Source organism: Vicugna pacos, chromosome 25 (genome assembly GCF_048564905.1).
Source record: "Vicugna pacos chromosome 25, VicPac4, whole genome shotgun sequence".
Lineage (NCBI taxonomy): Eukaryota > Metazoa > Chordata > Mammalia > Artiodactyla > Camelidae > Vicugna > Vicugna pacos.
The window spans coordinates 39,285,321-39,302,973 of NC_133011.1; the positions used below are offsets into that span (position 1 = coordinate 39,285,321).

At 52.1% G+C, this 17,653-nt stretch overlaps 1 protein-coding gene across 1 annotated transcript; it reads left to right on the forward strand.

Moving 5' to 3' along the window:
- The first annotated feature begins 50 nt into the window (after positions 1–50).
- Positions 51–11,040, forward strand: ZNF623 (zinc finger protein 623). Its single transcript, XM_072949901.1, has 2 exons — positions 51–186; positions 7,280–11,040. The coding sequence occupies exon 2, from the start codon at positions 7,369–7,371 to the stop codon at positions 8,776–8,778; it is 1,410 nt and encodes a 469-aa protein (XP_072806002.1). The 5' UTR covers positions 51–186; positions 7,280–7,368; the 3' UTR covers positions 8,779–11,040.
- Positions 11,041–17,653: the final 6,613 nt, after the last annotated feature.

Below are 17,653 nucleotides of genomic sequence, written 5' to 3' on the forward strand. Positions count from 1 at the left end.
CCACCGAGAGGCCTCCCGGCCCCGAAGCGCCTAGAGCGGCACCGGAAGCTCCCCGGGCGGGGCCTCGGACCGACTTCCGGCCGCGGCGTGCGGGCGGCGGTGCGGGCTTTGTTGGCTGGCCTGCGGGGCGGGCGGACCCCGGTCTGCGTGCGGGGTGCGTGCCGTCCTCTCGCCGCTGGGCGCCGGGTGAGTGGCGCGCTCCGGGCTGCGGGCGGCGGCAGGGTCCTCCGGGCGGACGGGCGGACGGGCGGGCTGAGCGCGGCCTGCCCCGCACGGGTGTCCCAGAGCGTGGGCCTCGGGGAGCCGGTCTCCCGGCGCCGTCACGGCCGCGTCCGCCGGGCTGCAGTCCGGCCCGCAGCTTCTCTCCTAAAGAACGTTGTGTGGGTAAATACCCAGTTCCACTCTTGGTTCAGTTCACCAGCTCCAGGGTCACACCCTCAAACCGTGTAGCCTCCAGCTTCGGCGTGTGTCGCAGCTCTCAAGCTCGCTAGCCCCTCTGAGGTGGCCTGGGGTGGGGTCGGGGTACAGGTGCGGGTGGCACTGCTGTTGTGTTCTAAGCCTGCCTCCTCTCTGTGGAGCCCAAGAGAGCTCTCCAGATGAGACTGGGGAAGTGGCCGGATGCTTGAGCCTCTTTGTGCTGGAGGAGACGCAGAGCCGCGGCATCTCTCCCCTGCTGGGGGTGCAGGTCACGGACGGAGTTCTCTCCGGCGCTTGGGCCTGAAAGAGAATTTCCAGGTGGGGAGAGGTGATTCGGCTGCGCTCTCCTAGCTCTTCCCTGACGGCTCTCTTTCACTGGAAGTCGCTATCAGTCCCAATGGCCATCTCTGCTGATGTCCCGGACGTCTTAGCCCCTCACACAGTGGCTGCACCCTGGTCATGGGATTCCCCAGGACCTGAGTAGCATGCCTGCGGTTTCCCAGGAATGCTAGCTGGAGGCCAGCTTTGAGCTAAGGCAGCTTTGTCCGTAGAGCTCATGACCACCGTGCGGTGCTCTCTGCAGCATGACTGACTGCACCTGAGGTCCCGTCCCGATGAAAGATAGAAATAAGAGTCTTTTGCCCACCTAGGATCTGAGAGATGCCAATGTCATTGAATCTTCAGGCGATATACCTTGCTCCTGTCCAGAGGTGGGACTCTTGTCCCTGTTGTAGATGTAATCTTGTAACGATATCTTAATAATGGCCCTAATGAGAACAACCCTCTTACGGAAGATACAGACGAGGGGTGGGGGAGGGCTGATGTTTTTTCCACAAGCCTGGCCACATAACTCTAGCCTCTCCTGGAGAGAAGGTGATGGATTCCCGCCTTCCCTAGAAAGGTTTTGGGGGTGATAGGGAGGGAGGGCCGAGCTGACAAGGCCCAGACAGCGTTCTTGGCCAGAGGTGGCAGGGCGCTCTGGGAAGTAGCTGACCCAGAACAGTGTAGTGCCATAGAAGCAGCACCAGGAGCTGTTGGGCATGTCCAGTGCTGCCTCGGGTTGTGGGAGACGACTGCTGAAAGGACACTGAACTCGTCAGGAAAGAAGAAGACCATTGCTGTCCTTGGTCAGAGCCCTGGGAGCAGAAGCCAAATGGCCTGGGGTGGGAGGAGGAGAGAGCAGCCAGCAGCTCCTGAACCTCCCTGAACCTGGTGGACGCTGTGAGGAGGCCACGAGGAAACAGGAGGAGCACACCTGCGTGCTCACGTCCCTCCGGAGCTGCAGTGGCGGCCGCAGGGCAGCCCAGAGGTGCAGTCCCCTGGAGCTCTGCTCTGTGTCTTACTCAGTTACCCTTTTGCCCTTCTTTTCCCATTATTCCTGAGGGTGGAGGTCTGCAAACCTCCCTGTGTCCTGTCTATAGGCTGTGAGCAGCAGACAGTGACTGACTAATTTGCCAGCCCAAGGCCATAATACCTCTTTACCAGTGTGGACCTGAAACAGCTCCCAGTGCCTGCGTGCCACTCCTCCCCCAATCTCAGAGCTACTCCGGGCAGCTCACAGGCCCCCACCCCCTAGATTAAGCTCCCACTCTTTCCCCAGCACTGAGAATCGCCTGTCTCTCTCAACATCAGCTGTGTACTTAGATGATTTCTTGTTCTAGTGTCACAGCAGAAAGGAGGGCTATGTTAGCCTCGCATGTTTTGGAACCAGAATCTGGTGTGTGTTTATTTCCTTTTGTTCATTTCATTCAGGTCTCTTTAAATGAAAGAGTATGGGTTTAAGTTTGCTTGCATCCACAGAAGATAAAGGAGCTAAGCAGAAACAGAAAGATTGCTGATTTTCCGGTAAATGTTAATTCAAAGCAAGGTATATCTGATTTGAAAAACTTCCTCTAAAATTAAGGAAAAAATTATGAAAATCATGAAGAGGTACACGTTTTTAAAGCTGTATTCGTGTAAACAGATGCAGGCTTGTGTTGTTCAGGTGGTATAACAGTCATTTTAAATGAAAAAATCAGCAAGTATCACCTCCGAAACAAACCAATAACCTAACCCCCTTTTTTAAGAAAAGTAAGGTTTAAAATATAAGCTTACTTTTAAAACTAGTCCCGGCTGATCTAAGCAAAATATCCTATAAAAGTGTAAAAAGTTCACACCTGGAAAGGGAAACAAAATCTTTGATAGTGGTAAAGGGCAAGGGACAGACATACCTGGGTCTGAACCTGAGCGCTGCCACAACTGACTTGGTGGCCTTGGGTTATTGACTTTCAGTCTCTTTCTTCATATGCAAAATTGAGTAAATAACAGGGCTAATAGCTGCCTCATGAGATTCGAAGGTGTGATGGGACCACGCCAGCCACTTGTGCGGCCCACCTGGCTGGGGTGGCAGGGGCCCTCGTAAACAGTGCCCCTCCTCCCCTCCCAAGCCTGAACCAGGGAGGCATGTGAAGGGCAAAATGTGCCCTACTACTGATCGGAGCCTTTGCTGGCGTGACGTGGGGCTGCTTAGGCTGAGTGCCAGTTACACACTTGCCTGCCTGCTTGCTGGGAGCCCTGGGAGCTGCACCCTCCCCTGGGGTGGGGCTGGGCTGGCTTGGGAGCAGAGCAGAGCATGCACCCTGGTGGGAGAGGTTGGGCTGCATGCCTTGTTATGCTCCTGAAGATTCGACTAACTCCTTCCACCTCTGGGGAAGAGAAATAGGCAGAATACATTGGGAACATCCTTCCTCATGACACCAGAGCACAGGGATGGGCGCTCCCTCCAGTGCCTGGCCTGTAGCAGGGACCCTGAGGACCTCTGACAGTAGCACCGCTCCAAGGCCAGGCACACCAGTGCGTCTGTGTGGGTGGTCACAGGAATGCCAGAGTGCGTTAGAGATGGGGAGAGTGTTGCAGAGGGATGGGTGCACTGGGTCCTGCCTGTATTTTTGAAAACTGCATGTGTACGTAGTAAATGTACAGTCATTTTAGCAGAGGTCTGGGTGAGTGCGTGTGAACTAAACAGCTGGCAGTGGTCTTGCGTTGAATTGCTGGGGATTATCATTGTCTATGTTTTGTTTACCTCTTGAAATACTTCTACAATGTGTATTTTATGTTTGTAATTGCTGAGAACTAACAAGATAGAAAAGTAAAGCAAAACAGGATATGAGACTGAGTAGCACGGTCCTGACTTCATACTATATTGGGGCAGAAAAAAGGCCAGAGGAGAAGTAATGTCAGTGTAGTGATCTGAGTGGTGGGGTTAAAGGTAATTTAATTTTTATTTTTAAAGTTTTTCTCAACTATCATACTTACCTTTATACCCTGGGTGGGGGGGAAACTAGTTAAAAGTAATTTTTGTGAACAAGAGAATGATTTTAACCAAGTTAATGGGCCTCTAACTCAGAAAAGCATTCTCAGTGCATGCAACCAGGCCGTGGTCATAAATGCTGTGGCACAGGGCACGCCGGGAGGGCCACTGCTCCAGGAAGCCGGGCTGCGGGTCTCCGTGGAGAGAAATGCCTCCCGTCTGCTGCTGTTCGGATGCCCCTTCTTGCTGTCGGGGTTCAGCTGCTTTTTCATCGCGGGGAGAACTGCATCTGAATAGTCAGGTGGACTATTACCATTTTTTAAGCATGGGTTAATTTTGCTGTAACAGATTCAAAAATGGTGTTTCCAACAAGAAACATGGCTTCTCATGTTCCATCTCACAGGCACTTGGGCAGCTCCGCCCCTCAAGGTCTCTGGGAGCCTGCCATGCTGCGTTGTCACCTGTCACTGTGGGCTGGGTGAGGGGCTGGGACACGCACACACCTCTTCCATTCCTGGGTCCTTGGCTGGAATCAGTCACACCTCACTTCAGGGCCCATTAAGAAATGTCATTTGCAGGTGGCCGTGTGAACACTAAAATTTCTGGAGGGATTTCTGTCACTAAAAGGAAGCAGGATGCTGGGCGGTCTTCAGTCTGCCACAGTTTACCCCACTGGCCACCTGGTCCCACATCAAGCCTCCCCAAATGCTGCCCTCCACACCCAGCGAGAGAGCAGGGTGGTCACATAGACGCGTGCACTCAGGAAGGGGGAGAACCCCAAACCCACAGCAGTTGCTGGTCCACAGCTGCCATGGTTCCGGGTAGAATTTGCAAAGGTAGCCTGAACAAGTGGCCACTGATCGAAGTGTTCCCAGGACCCAGTGGAAATGAGGCCCTCCGTCGACTGAAAGAGAAGTACAGGGCCACTCACAGCTGTTCTGCTCATAACCCCGAGCTGCCCGCAGCCCAGCTGTGGGTGAATGGAAGAGTGGGCTGTGCACGGTGGCGCATCCGGGCAGACGGAGAAGCTGTGCAGGAGGGAGGGGCGCTCCCGGGCACGTCCTGGGGGTGGGCGCAGTGCAGGCCCGAGTGCTCTGGGATGAACTAGACCTGGGCGAAGGTTCTGCGGCCTCAGGGATGTTCTGAGTTGTGCACTTGAAAATGATGAGTTTTATGGTGTGTGAATTGTACCTTAATAAAAAGTGGGCACACGATTAATAAAAAGCAGACACAAAAGAACATGCTGTATGACTCCACTTCAATGAGACTTTAAACGGGCAGAATTCACCCATCATAGCAGAGATGCTTACCCTTGGAGGGGAGCCTTTTGGGTGATAGAAATGGTGGTGGTTAGATAGGTGCATGTGAGGCGTTCGTCAGAGTGGGGTTCATGTGATGTAGCTGTAGCTGAGGGGCAGGGGAAAGATGTGGGAAGGAAGCCCAGCCTGGACGTAGAGTGTGTGTAGTCTGGTTACTCCTGCTCCCTGGGCTGCGCCCTCTGCCCCACTCTGTCCTTGGAGGCACATCCTTGTCTTTGGCAGTCACGTTGCAAATGGGTTTTGGATGGCATCCCTTTGTGGGGCTGCACAGCAATCAGTTTGCTTCCTGCTGGTGCAGATTTTGGGTGGGAAGTGGACTCAGCTGGGGAGAGCCCTCAGGTGACATGCCTGGAAGGCAAGCAGGATTGGGCAGTGAGGTTAAAATTGTGACCAAGGCACATCCCAGTGGATCTTGGGGGCTAGTGTGACCCTTGTGAGTTGCCCCAGGTGGAAGCAAGGGCACTGGGTTGGGTGTGGTAGGCTGTTCTCGGGTGGCCCTCTGAGATTCCTGGCCCCTCATGTCCAGCACCAGCCGCCAGGTTGGGATTTCAGGGATGTAGTGAAGGTCCCAGTCAGTTGCCAAAAGGAGCCCTGGGAAGACGAGGTTTTCGGCAACTGGTGGCAGAGGAGAAGTCACAGTGGGAGGGATTCTCTGAGCTGTTCTGCCAGGAAGACAGGTTTTCCCAGGGAGCGACTAGCACGTAGCTGAGACAGTTCTACAAGTGCAGGGAACCAGATTCTGCTGGTGGTCTGAGTTTGGAAGTGCTTCCAGATGAGACCTCAGCCTGGCTGACACGCTGTGTCACTCAGGAGGGTCCCAGTCCTGCCAAGCTGGACCTATGACCTGCAGCACAGAGGTGGCAGATAGACGCTGTTTCTGCTGTGAAGTCTGTATCACTCCATAGTTACGGGCAGCTTCCAGTGGGAGGCCTTTCCTGGGAGGGGCCATGGCTTTGGCAGGTTCCTGCCTGAAGGCAGTTCTCAGTGGAGAATTCCAGAGCTGGAGGGCAGCATTGCTCTGAAGAGGGGAACTGGGTGCCGCGTCCTGGTGACCATGTAAGGTTAAATAACCAGGCTTTTCCAAAGCAAACATGCCCATGTGCAGATCCCAGAACCCCCAGGCCTCCCTGCACCCTTGCCAATCGTGAGCTCCCTGGAGACCATCCCTGTCTCAACTTCCCTACCATGGACTGGTTCTGTCTGTTTTTGACCTTTGTGTAAGTGGAATCACACAATATGAGCTCTCAATCGATGTTACATCTGCGAGGTTCGCCTGCACTTTTCTGCGGGTGCTCTTTTTCACCGCTGTCTGTTTCTCCCTTGTCGGAGGACTCCTCAGGCCACCCTTTTCTCTGCAGATGGGTATTTTGGTGGTCATCAGTGGTGCTGCTGTGAACCTTCCAACTCCAGACTTCTGCAGAGCAGGTCTGGGGTCCCTGAGTAGATAACGGGTGGGTGTAGTGCCCAAGGGGACGTGTCTCCCTTAGACTGCAACAAGGACACCGACCCACGTAATGCGGGAGGGAGCGGCGTGGGCACCAACAGGTGGCTGGTAACCGTAGTGGGGAAAATGGACATTCTCACCTCATTGCTTTTGTTTTCTCCCTGAAGTGAGATGCAAGGTCATCAGCCGAGAGGGAGGGCGAGTGTTGGACGTTTGTGAGGAGAGAACCAGGAGGCGGCCCTATGGGAGACTCACCCAGGTGTAGACATTGCAGGCAGCTCTCAGGGCCCTGTTAGGCAAGTGCTTGTAAACATGGAGAGAATGCAGCCAGCAAGGATGCAGACCAGGTCAGGAAGCAGGCTGAGTTTTGGCGGAGTTGCAGTTTTCTCGTGCATATGGTAGAGGAGCTGGGGCTCAACGTGCAGGAGAACGACTGATACGTAGCCTGCGGTGAACGTGACACCATAGACCGACCACGCCGCGAGGAGGGATGGAGGACCTGAAGGCAGGAGAGGCAGTGGACAGGTGATGAGAGAATAAACTTGTGTTTCTTTGGAAATAGGTCTGGATTTTTGAATGGAGTCCAAGCCACTTCCTTCCCCTCTGCTCCCTGGCCAGTCGGGCCCCTGGGGTCAGAGGTGGAGCCCAGGGAAACCGCCCCAAGGTGGGGCCGAGCACTGTGCTGGGTCAGGAGTGTGGGCGGAGGGACACTTTGCTCTCCCACTCCTTGGACTTGCATTTTATCCCCCACCTGCTCCAGCAGATTCCCATCTGTTAACAAAGGGAAAGATAACCTTTCTCTTATTTCAGGTTCTGACAGGTGACTCGAAGGCAACCCCAGACTCTGAATTTCTGAGCATGGAAATCTGCAGACGGCAACATCAGAAGCCCTCACGGTGATGGAGCTTGCTGCCCCTGCATCTGGGGGGGCCCCCGAACTCAGGTTGAGGGGGCTGTTGGGAAACCTGGAAGGGCAGAGCCTGCGGAGCTGTGCCTCCCAGGAGGCAGGTTTCAAGCAAGTGACGGTCACCCACTGGAAGATCCAAGCAGGAGAAGCAGCCCTGGTGGGTGGTAGGTCAGGGGGGAGCCCGGTCCTGGGCTCCAACCTCCTCATACTTCAGAGGGAGCTTATAGAAGGGGAGGCCCACCCGCACAGGTGCGACGCGCGCGGGGAGGGGTTCGGCCAAAGCGCCTGCCTTGCCGAGCACCGGCAAGCTCACGCCGGAGGGAGGCTCTACGTGTGCGACGTGTGTGGGGAGGACTTCGTCCACCTCGCGGGCCTTGGGGAGCACCAGAAAACGCACGCGGGAGAAAAGGCGTTCAGGTGCGCCCAGTGTGGGAAGGGTTTCTGTCACAGCGCGGACCTGGCCCGGCACCAGCGGGTTCACACCCGCGAGAGGCCTTTTGAATGCAAGGAGTGCGGGAAGGGCTTCAGCCAGAGCTCGCTGCTCATTCGACATCAGAGGATTCACACAGGCGAGCGGCCCTACGAGTGCAACGAGTGTGGGAAGGCCTTCATCCGCAGCTCCAGCCTGGTCCGGCACTACCAGACCCACACGGAGGTGCGGCAGTACGAGTGCCAGGAGTGCGGGAAGGCCTTCCGCCACCGCTCGGACCTCGTGGAGCACCAGCGCATTCACACCGGGGAGCGGCCCTTCGAGTGCAGCGAGTGCGGGAAGGCCTTCATCCGCAGCTCCAAGCTTGTTCAGCACCAGCGCACCCACACCGGGGAGCGGCCGTACGTCTGCAGCCAGTGCGGGAAGCGCTTCAGCCAGACGTCCAACTTCACCCAGCACCAGCGCATCCACACTGGCCAGAAGCTCTTCCAGTGCAGCGAGTGCGGGAAGGCCTTCTTTCTGAGCTCGTACCTCATCCGACACCAGAAGGTCCACACCGGGGAGCGCGTGTACGAGTGCAAGGAGTGCGGCAAGGCGTTCCTCCAGAAGGCGCACCTCACAGAGCACCAGAAGATCCACGCGGGGCACCGGCCCTTCGAGTGCAAGGACTGCGGGAAGGCGTTCATTCAGAGCTCCAAGCTCCTGCTGCATCAGATCGTCCACACTGGAGAGAAGCCCTATGCGTGCAGTTATTGTGGGAAAGGCTTTATTCAGAGGTCAAACTTCCTTCAGCACCAGAAGATTCACACTGAAGAGAAACTCTACGAATGCAGCCAGTATGGGAAAGAGTTCAGCTCAGCTCCAAACTTTAAAAGTAACCAAGATGTTCACCAGGAGGGACTTTCCTTGAGTAAGACCCCTGTACGTTTGGGCGAGAAGTATGTAGGTCAGGGGGAGCACACGGACTCGTAAGTGACGACCCTCCACCTTGCCGAGTGGGGTCTGGAAGCGCGTGGCAAGGAGGCCTGGTTCACGCAAGTATGGATGTGTCTGCGTCTCCCTACGTCACAGGCGGGGCTGCCTCCGCAGTGGACCCCTGCCAGCCACTGTGGCAGTGCTGGCCCCCATCCTCCTCTGTGGGAACACGTACCCTCTGGGGAGCCATGCGACTGGACAACTGGCTGAGCTGGCACAGTGCCAGGGCAGGAGCTGGGCCAGGAGAGAAGGTTCTTGTATCTTACTGCTCCATTACAACCGCCCCTGAGCTCAATCCTGTTCCAGTCAAGTTCAGAAGTGTCTATCTCACCTTATTTAAAAGAAGATTGTTTAGCAAATTTTGGTCTATCAGAAAGGCAAGTTGGAGAAAGGTACTTCCTTGTCCAAGTCCACGGATTGGTTCCCTGTTGTCCTCAGGATAAATTCTAAACTCCCTGCACTTCCTGGAGCCCCATCTGCCACCGGTGAACTCCTGGCCATTAACTGCCAGACGTCCCCACTCAGCCAAGCCGCTCTAGCCTCCTCGCCTTGGTCTTTGCTTGGATGTCGCTCTCTCCTCACCTGGCTCCCCGCACGCGTCAGGACCCGCCTCAGGCCCCGTGCTGGGCCCAGCCGGCTCCCCCGCCTCTGCTTCTGCTGCTCGTTCACTCACCTGTTAGTGCACTTACTTTGATATGTCAACATTGTGTTTTCTGTACCATCTCTTCCATTATTACACTGTTAATTCCTGGAGAACAGTGAGCATATCTGACGGATTCATGTGTCGCTGGAGTCTAGGGTGAGGTATAGAAAGAGCGCGCCTGAGCTGTGTGCTGGGCTTTGTCCTCTCTGTAGTACTGTTTTAAAAAACCTGTTTGGATGTTCTTTTTGTTCTGTTTCGTAACACTATATAGCCTTCTGGTCTACTGGAAACGACTTCCCTCTCAGCCCCTTTGTTGGCTTCTGCTTGCACTTCATTCAGTGAGGCCAGTGTAAGACTAGCACCCCTTGTGTTTTTTGCCATCAGAGCTTATTCAAGACTGTCCACTTTTGAGGGGACCCTTGTCTTCACTTAGTTGTCTGTGCATCTTTCTAATTCATTCCAAGGGCTCACAGTCCTGGTGCACTGCATGACTTTTTCCTGTCTCAGCAGTTCCATGACTGACTCCAGTTCTTTTCCCTTTCCCTGCTCTCTGGCTCGCTTTGGCATTGATTTGAAAATGTATTGCTCTACAAGGACCAGCCCTAAAACTGGGGAACAGTTAAGACTGCCCACCTCGAGTCACCCACAGCTTGATGGGGGAACTGCATGCTGAGTGGAAGTACGCATGTGTCCCTGTCGTGTAGGAGTGTAGGTAAGGAGCTGACTTACTCGGCGTGGGGGTCTGGGACGGCTTTGCAGCAGAGGTGACACTTGAACTGGCCTCCAGAGAGAAGCAGACATGTCAGCTAGAGAGGAGAGTGATCCTGGAGCGGGAACCTGTGGAACGGGAGATGTGGCGGTTCCCTTTCTAGGAGGGGCTGTCAGAAGCAGGCAAGTTCTGTCACCTGGCGGCAAACTGTCTAGCAGGACTATTAAGTTGTTGCCTCTGAATTTCTTTTATCTAAACATTTAACAAAACAACCAGTTTTGAAATGATTTAAAACAATGTTTTGCCCATGAGGGTGTATTTTGAGTCTTAAATTCCCACAATGCCAGAAGCCTTGAGGGGGTAAATAATTCAAAAAGAGCATACAGTACTCCACCCTTTGGGAAACTCACCAGATGTTTCAGGTGGTATAGAAGCAGATTTTATCAGACCATTTTAACCAACTTTGGTTGAGGTCCAATTTCCATACAGTAGAACACCTACTTTTAAGTGTACGGAATTTTGACATATCCATGTACTTGTGTAACCACCATCACAATCAAGAAAAATAACATTTCTCTCACCCAGAAATGGTCCCTTTGGCCTTTTCCCGGTTAATCCCACGCCAGTCCCAAGTAACCACTTTCTGTCTGCGTGGATTAGTTTTGCCTGTTCTGGGGCTTCACGTAAATCGATGCACATGGTATGTAATCCTGTGTGTCTGTCGTCTTTCACTTTGGCACGTTTTGAAGACTCAGCTGAGTACTTCTGTTTCAGTAGCTCTTTCTCTTTGTGAGTAGTGTTCCATTGTAGGGGTAAACAGTGCTTATTATTCACCTGTTGATGGAAATTTGGGTTTCCAGTTTTGGCTGTTATGAATAAAACTGCAATGAGCATTTGTGTAAAAGTGTTTTATTTGGACATGCCTCTTTATTTCTCTTGGGTAAGTGCCTAGGAATTTAATTGCTGGGTTATGAGATACATGAATTTTAACTTTATAAGGAATAGCCCAGAAGTTCTCTATAGTGGTTGTGCCATTGTACCCTCTGCCACTGTCAGGGCTCCAGAGGCCCACGTCCTTATCAACACTTGGTATTAGCCCTCTTCTGAAACCTGGTGGCGTAGGTGACACCTTTATGCTTCTGGTTTGTGTTCGCCTGCTCCGTGATGGTGAGCATCTCTCCATGTACGTGTTGCCAGTCTGTCTCACCTTTTGTGATGTGTCTGTTCACATCTTTTGCCCACTTTAAAATTGGGCTGTTTGTCTTATTATTTACTTGTAAGAGTCTTTTCTATATTGGGTCAAAGTCTCTTCCAAATACATATTTATGATGAGTACTTTTTAGCCTTTGGCTTACCTTTTAATTTTCTTCAGATTTAACTTAAAAAAATTTAAAGGTCCAATTTACCAAAAACAAAAATTGGCGGGGATAATTAGGTTTTTTTAAATTTCTTAATGGAGGTATTGAGGATGGAACCCAGGACCTTGTGCATGCTAGGCATGTGCTCTACCACTGAGTTACACCCTCACTGCCCCCCCCCCGCCAATTTTTAAAATAGTTTATGCTTTTTGAGTTCTAGCTTGGTTTTTTTAAAAGCCTTTTTCCCATTGACATTGCCAGTGTGTAGAAATAGATTTGATTTTTTTTTGTAATTGACCTCATATCCTGCAACCTAGATAAATTCATTTATTGGTTCCAATAGCTTTTTCCTAGATTCTTCAGCATTTTCTGTGTAGATAATCAAAGAATGTTACCTCTCCCTTTCCAGTTTATATAGACTTTGTTCCTTTTTTTTTCTTTTTTGCTTTATTGCACTGCTAAGGCGTTCTGTACAGTTTTCAGTAGAGGTGGTGAGAGGACGTCCTTGTCTTGATACCAGTGTAACATTGCTCTCAGTTGTGAATTAGTCTCCCCACATCTATTTTCTGAAGTTGTTTGTGTAATAATATTTCTTCCCTAGGTGTTTGATAGCTTTCACCAGTGAAATCCTGGGGAGTTCTTTGTGGGAAAATTAGAATTCAATTCCTCTTAACAGATACAGCACTTACTCGAATTTTTCTATTTCGTCTTGTGCCAATTTTGGTAACTTGTATCTTTCGAGAATTACTTATTTCATCTAATACAATTGCATAAAGTTGGCATAAAGTTGTTAAAATTTTTTTCATTGTTTTTGTGCATTCCATTTTACTTAACTAATTATACTTGAAATGATGTCCCCTCTTTTCCTGGTGGACACTGTGTCTTGTGTTTTTCTGATCAGTCTAGCTAGAGCGTTACCCACGTCCTTAGTCCTTTCAAAGCAGTAGCTTTGGTTTTTCTTGATCTTCTCTATTGTCTCTTGTCTATTTCATGAAAGTAGAATCATTTTCTTTCTTTCCTTCACCTTTGAGCTCATTTTCCCTTCCCTTCTTTAGCTTATGAAAGTGGAAGCTTAGGGCTTAGTTTTCAGACCTTTCATCTTTTCTGACTTAAACGTTTAAAGCCAGCAGTTTTCCTCTAAACACTGCTTTAGCCGCATTCCCTAAATTTTGATACATTTTCATCACTCTTCCGGGGGCCAGGGAAGGTGGGCGGAACTCGCGCGCACCAGGAAGACGAACGCCTGGAGGGGCGGGAGGGCCGCTTCCGGGAAAAGCACTTCCGCTGGGAAGTCAGCGGAAGTGGGCGGGAGCAGCAGGGGGAGGGGCCGCGAGCGCGGGGCTCGGCCGGCTGCGCGCCCCCCCCCGGCTCTCCGCGGCCCTGCGGGGTCCGCCCGTCGGTCAGCAGTGCGCCCGCGGCCCCGGCTGCCCCAGCGCGCCCTCCGCGCCTCGGCTCGTCCGCCCGCGCGCTCTCCGGCGGCGCCCTCCCCGGGCGACCCGTCGGTGGCCGAAGGCCGCTTCCGCGACTGTGACTCCGCCGGGCGCTCCGGCAGGATCCGGCTGTGGGTGCAGCTGCCGGCTTAGTCTCTAAGGCACCCCATCTCCGCGCCCCGGTTCACGGCTCCTCCTCTGGGGGAGCCGCGTCTCTCGCCTTGCCTGCGCTTCAAGTCCATCGGCGTCTTCGGTCATTCCCGCCTCTCGCTTTCCGCCGTCCCCCTTCCTCTCTCCCCTCGACTGTGCGTGGGCAGTGGTCGTCTCCCTGTCTTACCCCCGCCCCGCCCCGCCTTGCTGCCTTCTGATTTTGTTCACCGCGGGGGGATCTTTCTGAAAAGTAACTTGCCACAAAGGTCAGACCTTTTCTGCCGTTCCTGTAAAACCATGGCTCAGGATGCCCTGGGTACCCTTGCCCGCTCTTCTGGCCGTGCCTCACACAGTCCTCTCTCAGTCGGCCAAGTGCAGCCATTGGAACATGTAGTGGATGCCCAGTCCAGGGAGCCGTTCTTGTTTTATCGCTGTGCTCAGTGGCTGGAGGAGCTCGGGTTCTCGTGCTAAGCGCTGCCCGAAATGCCTGTGCCCCGTGTACCTCCTCATGTGTTTGTAAGCCACGTACATCTTTTGGTGGAAGAGTCCAAATATTATGCCCATTTTAAGCTTCACTTTTCTTTCTGTTACTGGTTTGTAGGTGTTCTAGTGCTGGATGTGAGCCCTTTGTCAGATACACGTACTGCAGGTATTTTCTCCCAGTCTGTGGCTTGCCTTTTCATTTAACTGTCTTTTGGTAAGGAAAAACTTTTAATTTTGGTAAAGTCCATCTTTGGTAAAATAGCATTGTGTCTTGCTTTTATTTCTATTCCTGAACACATGCAGTTTGGGAAGACCTTTCTCCCCGTGTCATGTGACCAGACGTCCACAGATCGTGGGAAAAGCGCTAGAGGTCTGCCCAGTCCTGTTGCTCCCAAGAGCACAGATGAGTCGAATACCAGTTGAGGTCAGCAGAACAGTTGGCGCTTCTGCTACTGTGGCCAGGACTGTCTGTCACAGAACCCCCGACAGCACCATCTGAAGAGCCTTGGGAGCTGACCCTGGACCTTGAATTGGCACCTGAAGTTGGCTCTTAAAGTAGCCGTGTGCACTACAGGGTTTTGTGGGGAGAGGTGACCTCTTTGTTGTGGCTTTATAATTCCCGCAGCAGCTGCCAGTGTCATGGCGCTGGGGTGGCCAAGACCTCTTTGTTCTAAACCTGAGGCATGTTTTCTCATGCAGCCCCAAAGCCTGCTGAGTGGGGTTCACAAGGGCACCAGCTCTCACTCGGAGAACTGGTCAAGGGACAGGACACCTTGCCCCCTTGCCTGTATGAATGCTGTTGCAGGTTATCTAAATAATTGGTGAAGGATTTTGATTTTGTTTTGTTTTTGAAGAATTCCGGAGAGAAAAGGTTGGGGCTGTGAAGGGCTAGCAGAGCGCCAGAGGCACTGCACTGAGGGACCTCTCACCCCAATTTGAGCAAACTAGCTACAAAAAGCATTTTCGAGACAATCATGGACATTTGAACGTGACCTTGGTATTAAGGACTTTGTGATGATAATGGTGATTCTGTTTTTAGAAGTCCTTATTAAGGATGTATTCCGACACACTTATGGGTGAAATGGCATGATGTCAGGGATTTGCTTTACAATTCTATAAAAAGAAGAAACAAAAAAATACTGGCAAATGAGTTGCTTGAAGCTGGGTCATGAGTATGTTTGAATTTTATTTCACAGGGTATTTATATTTTAAGGTCATTAATACATACTGAAGGAGGTTGGAAATAGCCATTAGGTCATGTTTGGGTCTGTGTCAGTCAGCTCGGCCTGCATGGCAATACACACAAACCAGGAGGCTTAAACAAACAACAGGAATGTATTCCTCACAGCTCTGGGGCTGCAAGTGTGAGATCAGGGCGCTAACACAGCCAGGTTCTGAGGAGGATCCACTTTCTGGCTTGCGGACGAGGCCTTCTTACTATGTGCTCACGTGGCAGAGGGAGGGAGAGCTCTGGTGTCTCCTCCTTTTTTAAGGGTTCTGTCCCACCATGGGGCCCCACCCTGATGACGTTATTGCACCCAAAGGCCCCACCTCCAAACACCACCACGATGGGGTTAAGGCTTCACACTGGATTTTGTTTGGAGGTGGGTGGAAACAATTCAGTTTGCAGCAGCAGTTCTCTGGGTCAGTGGCCAGCTGGGAGGGGTCACACAGTCATGGCCACTGAGGCCACGTAAGCATGGAGCCCTGGGCCCTCCAGAGTAAACAGATCTCCCCAGTGGAGCATCCACGTGGCTTCTCTTTTGTTTATAGAATCCACATCTTTGCACCAGTACTTCTTCCGGGCCAGAGCTGTGGGCAGGACAGTGGCTAGTTTGTTCCCAGCCAGCCCTCAGGGGGCCTTTCAGCGCAAGTGTGAATGGCCGGTCTTGGACAATGAGCTCTGCAGAGACTGAGCTTCGTCCTGCAGGATCAGCCAGGGGCCGGGTCACCGGTTCTGGTTTGTAATCCTTCGCGATGTTTTTGCCTCCTGCTGTGACCACGTGGGGTTAATGTGAACAACTCAGAATCACGAAGTTAACTACATCCACCTGCCGACGGTTATGGGTGGATCCCAGCAGGTCGCCCCAGCGCTCGGCGGCCGCTGCACAGCAAGCACACCGGCTCCCCTGTGCTGGCTGGTTAGTCCCAGGCTGCGGTTTTCTCTGTGCCCGGCCTGCGGGCGCCGGTGGAGATGGCTCTGAGGGAGCGGCAGCTGGCAGGCGGTGAGGGACACAGCGGCCTCCGCGTGCACTGGTGCGTTGTTCCTGACGCTGCTTAGAAGGAGAGGCGTGGTAGTGAAGAAATGTGAAGACACCATAAGGTCTGCACTGCCAGTGCCCTGTTGCCATGGCCCCAGGGGCAGAGTGGCGGGGTCCTCGAGGTAGGTGTCCCATAAGGTGTACCAGCCTTCTCAGGGCAGGTGCACCTGGCCAGCAGCTTCCTGCCCCAGCCGCCACTTTATCTGCATTTATCTGGGGCAGAGGATGTATGAGTCACTCTGGGGCAGGACAGGTGTGCCGCTGGAGACTGACAGCTGAGTCTCATCCCTGGTCTGGGCCCTGGTGCTGTGGTGAGTCCACGCTCTCACACACGTTCTCTCCCCGACTCGCCCAGCAGCCTTCTCGGGACCTGGCCCACAGAGCACAGCATCCCACACCTTCCCACTTGGGGCGCAGAACACCCAAGCTGGTGTGTTGTTGCTACCTTGTCCCTGTCTGTGACCTATTGAACCCCCCTCCCTAGGAGGCCCTGTGGTCTAACTGCCAGCGTGAAAAGTGTAGACCTCCCCGTGGGCGGGGGTAGGGAGGGGTGAGGTCCTCATTCCCTTGACCAATAAATTAGGCAACTTTATCTGGAAAAGAGAGCCAAGTTCACCTTGTTTTAGTGAAATTTATTCCAAGTTACAGGTCAATATAAGCCTCACACTAAACAAAGGACCCCCCGGGAAACAGCAGAGACCAGACCCCCCCACCTGGCCCTCAGGCCAGAGGGATAGTCTGCTGACAGCGAGTGTGTCCTCGAGCACTTGTCTAGGGCCCTGAAAATGAGCACATGATTTTGGCTTGTTTCCCTCAAAGTAATGGAACCACACCCTCCACGTTCTTCTGCTCGTGTATTTTGTCCGCCTCTCAAGGAGCCTCCTCGTCCCTCCCTGCTCTTAATAGCTTCGTGGTTTCCATAGCTCAGGACTGCGGACGGCCTGTTCCTGCACTGAACAATTTTACTCTGACGTCTGTTTGTGTGAGTGGGTTGTATCTGTCTCCTGGGACAACCATACTCCAAATGTACCTCAAAAGTGTCACAAACTGGGTGGCTGAAGACAACAGAAATTTATTCACCCCAGTGTTCATAGAAGCACAATTTATGATAGCCAAGACATGGAAACAACCCAAATGTCCATCAACAGATGACTGGATAAAGAAGGTGTGGTACATACATACAGTGGAACACTACTCAGCCATAAAAAAGAATAAAATAATGCCATTTGCAGCAACATGGATGGACCTGAAGATTGTCATTCTAAGTGAAGTCGGCTGGAAAGAAAGAAAAATGCCATATGACATAATTTATATGAAGAATCTAAAAAATAATAACAATAATAATGACACAAATGAACTATTATTTTGATTTCTTGAATCTGTCAGCACATTTGACTGTCCTTTATGATTAGTTACCACATTCTGTTGATTCTTATTTTGTAGTTGGCTTTATTCCTTTGATAACTATGTAAGTTTAAAAAGCTAAAGATCTAATCTGTTCTTAGAAACAATTAGCACATATATATAAACTAAAAAAAGTGCAGTATACTGTATATATGTATTTACATGCAATATAATGTGTATGTGCAGTCAAACTGTAATTAAATTCTACAAAATAAGACTGAAAAAGGAAAAAAAAATAGACAACAGAAATTTGTCTCAGTTCTACAGGCCAGAAGTGTGAGGTCAAGGCACTGGCCCAGTGGTGTACCTCTGAAACCTGCCTCTCAGCTCCTGGTGGTACGGCCATCCTTGGTGTCCCTTGGCTCGTGGCCAAGTGGCTTCATATCTGGCTCGGTTATCGTGGGTCTTCCCTGTGTGTCTCTGATTCCTTGTAA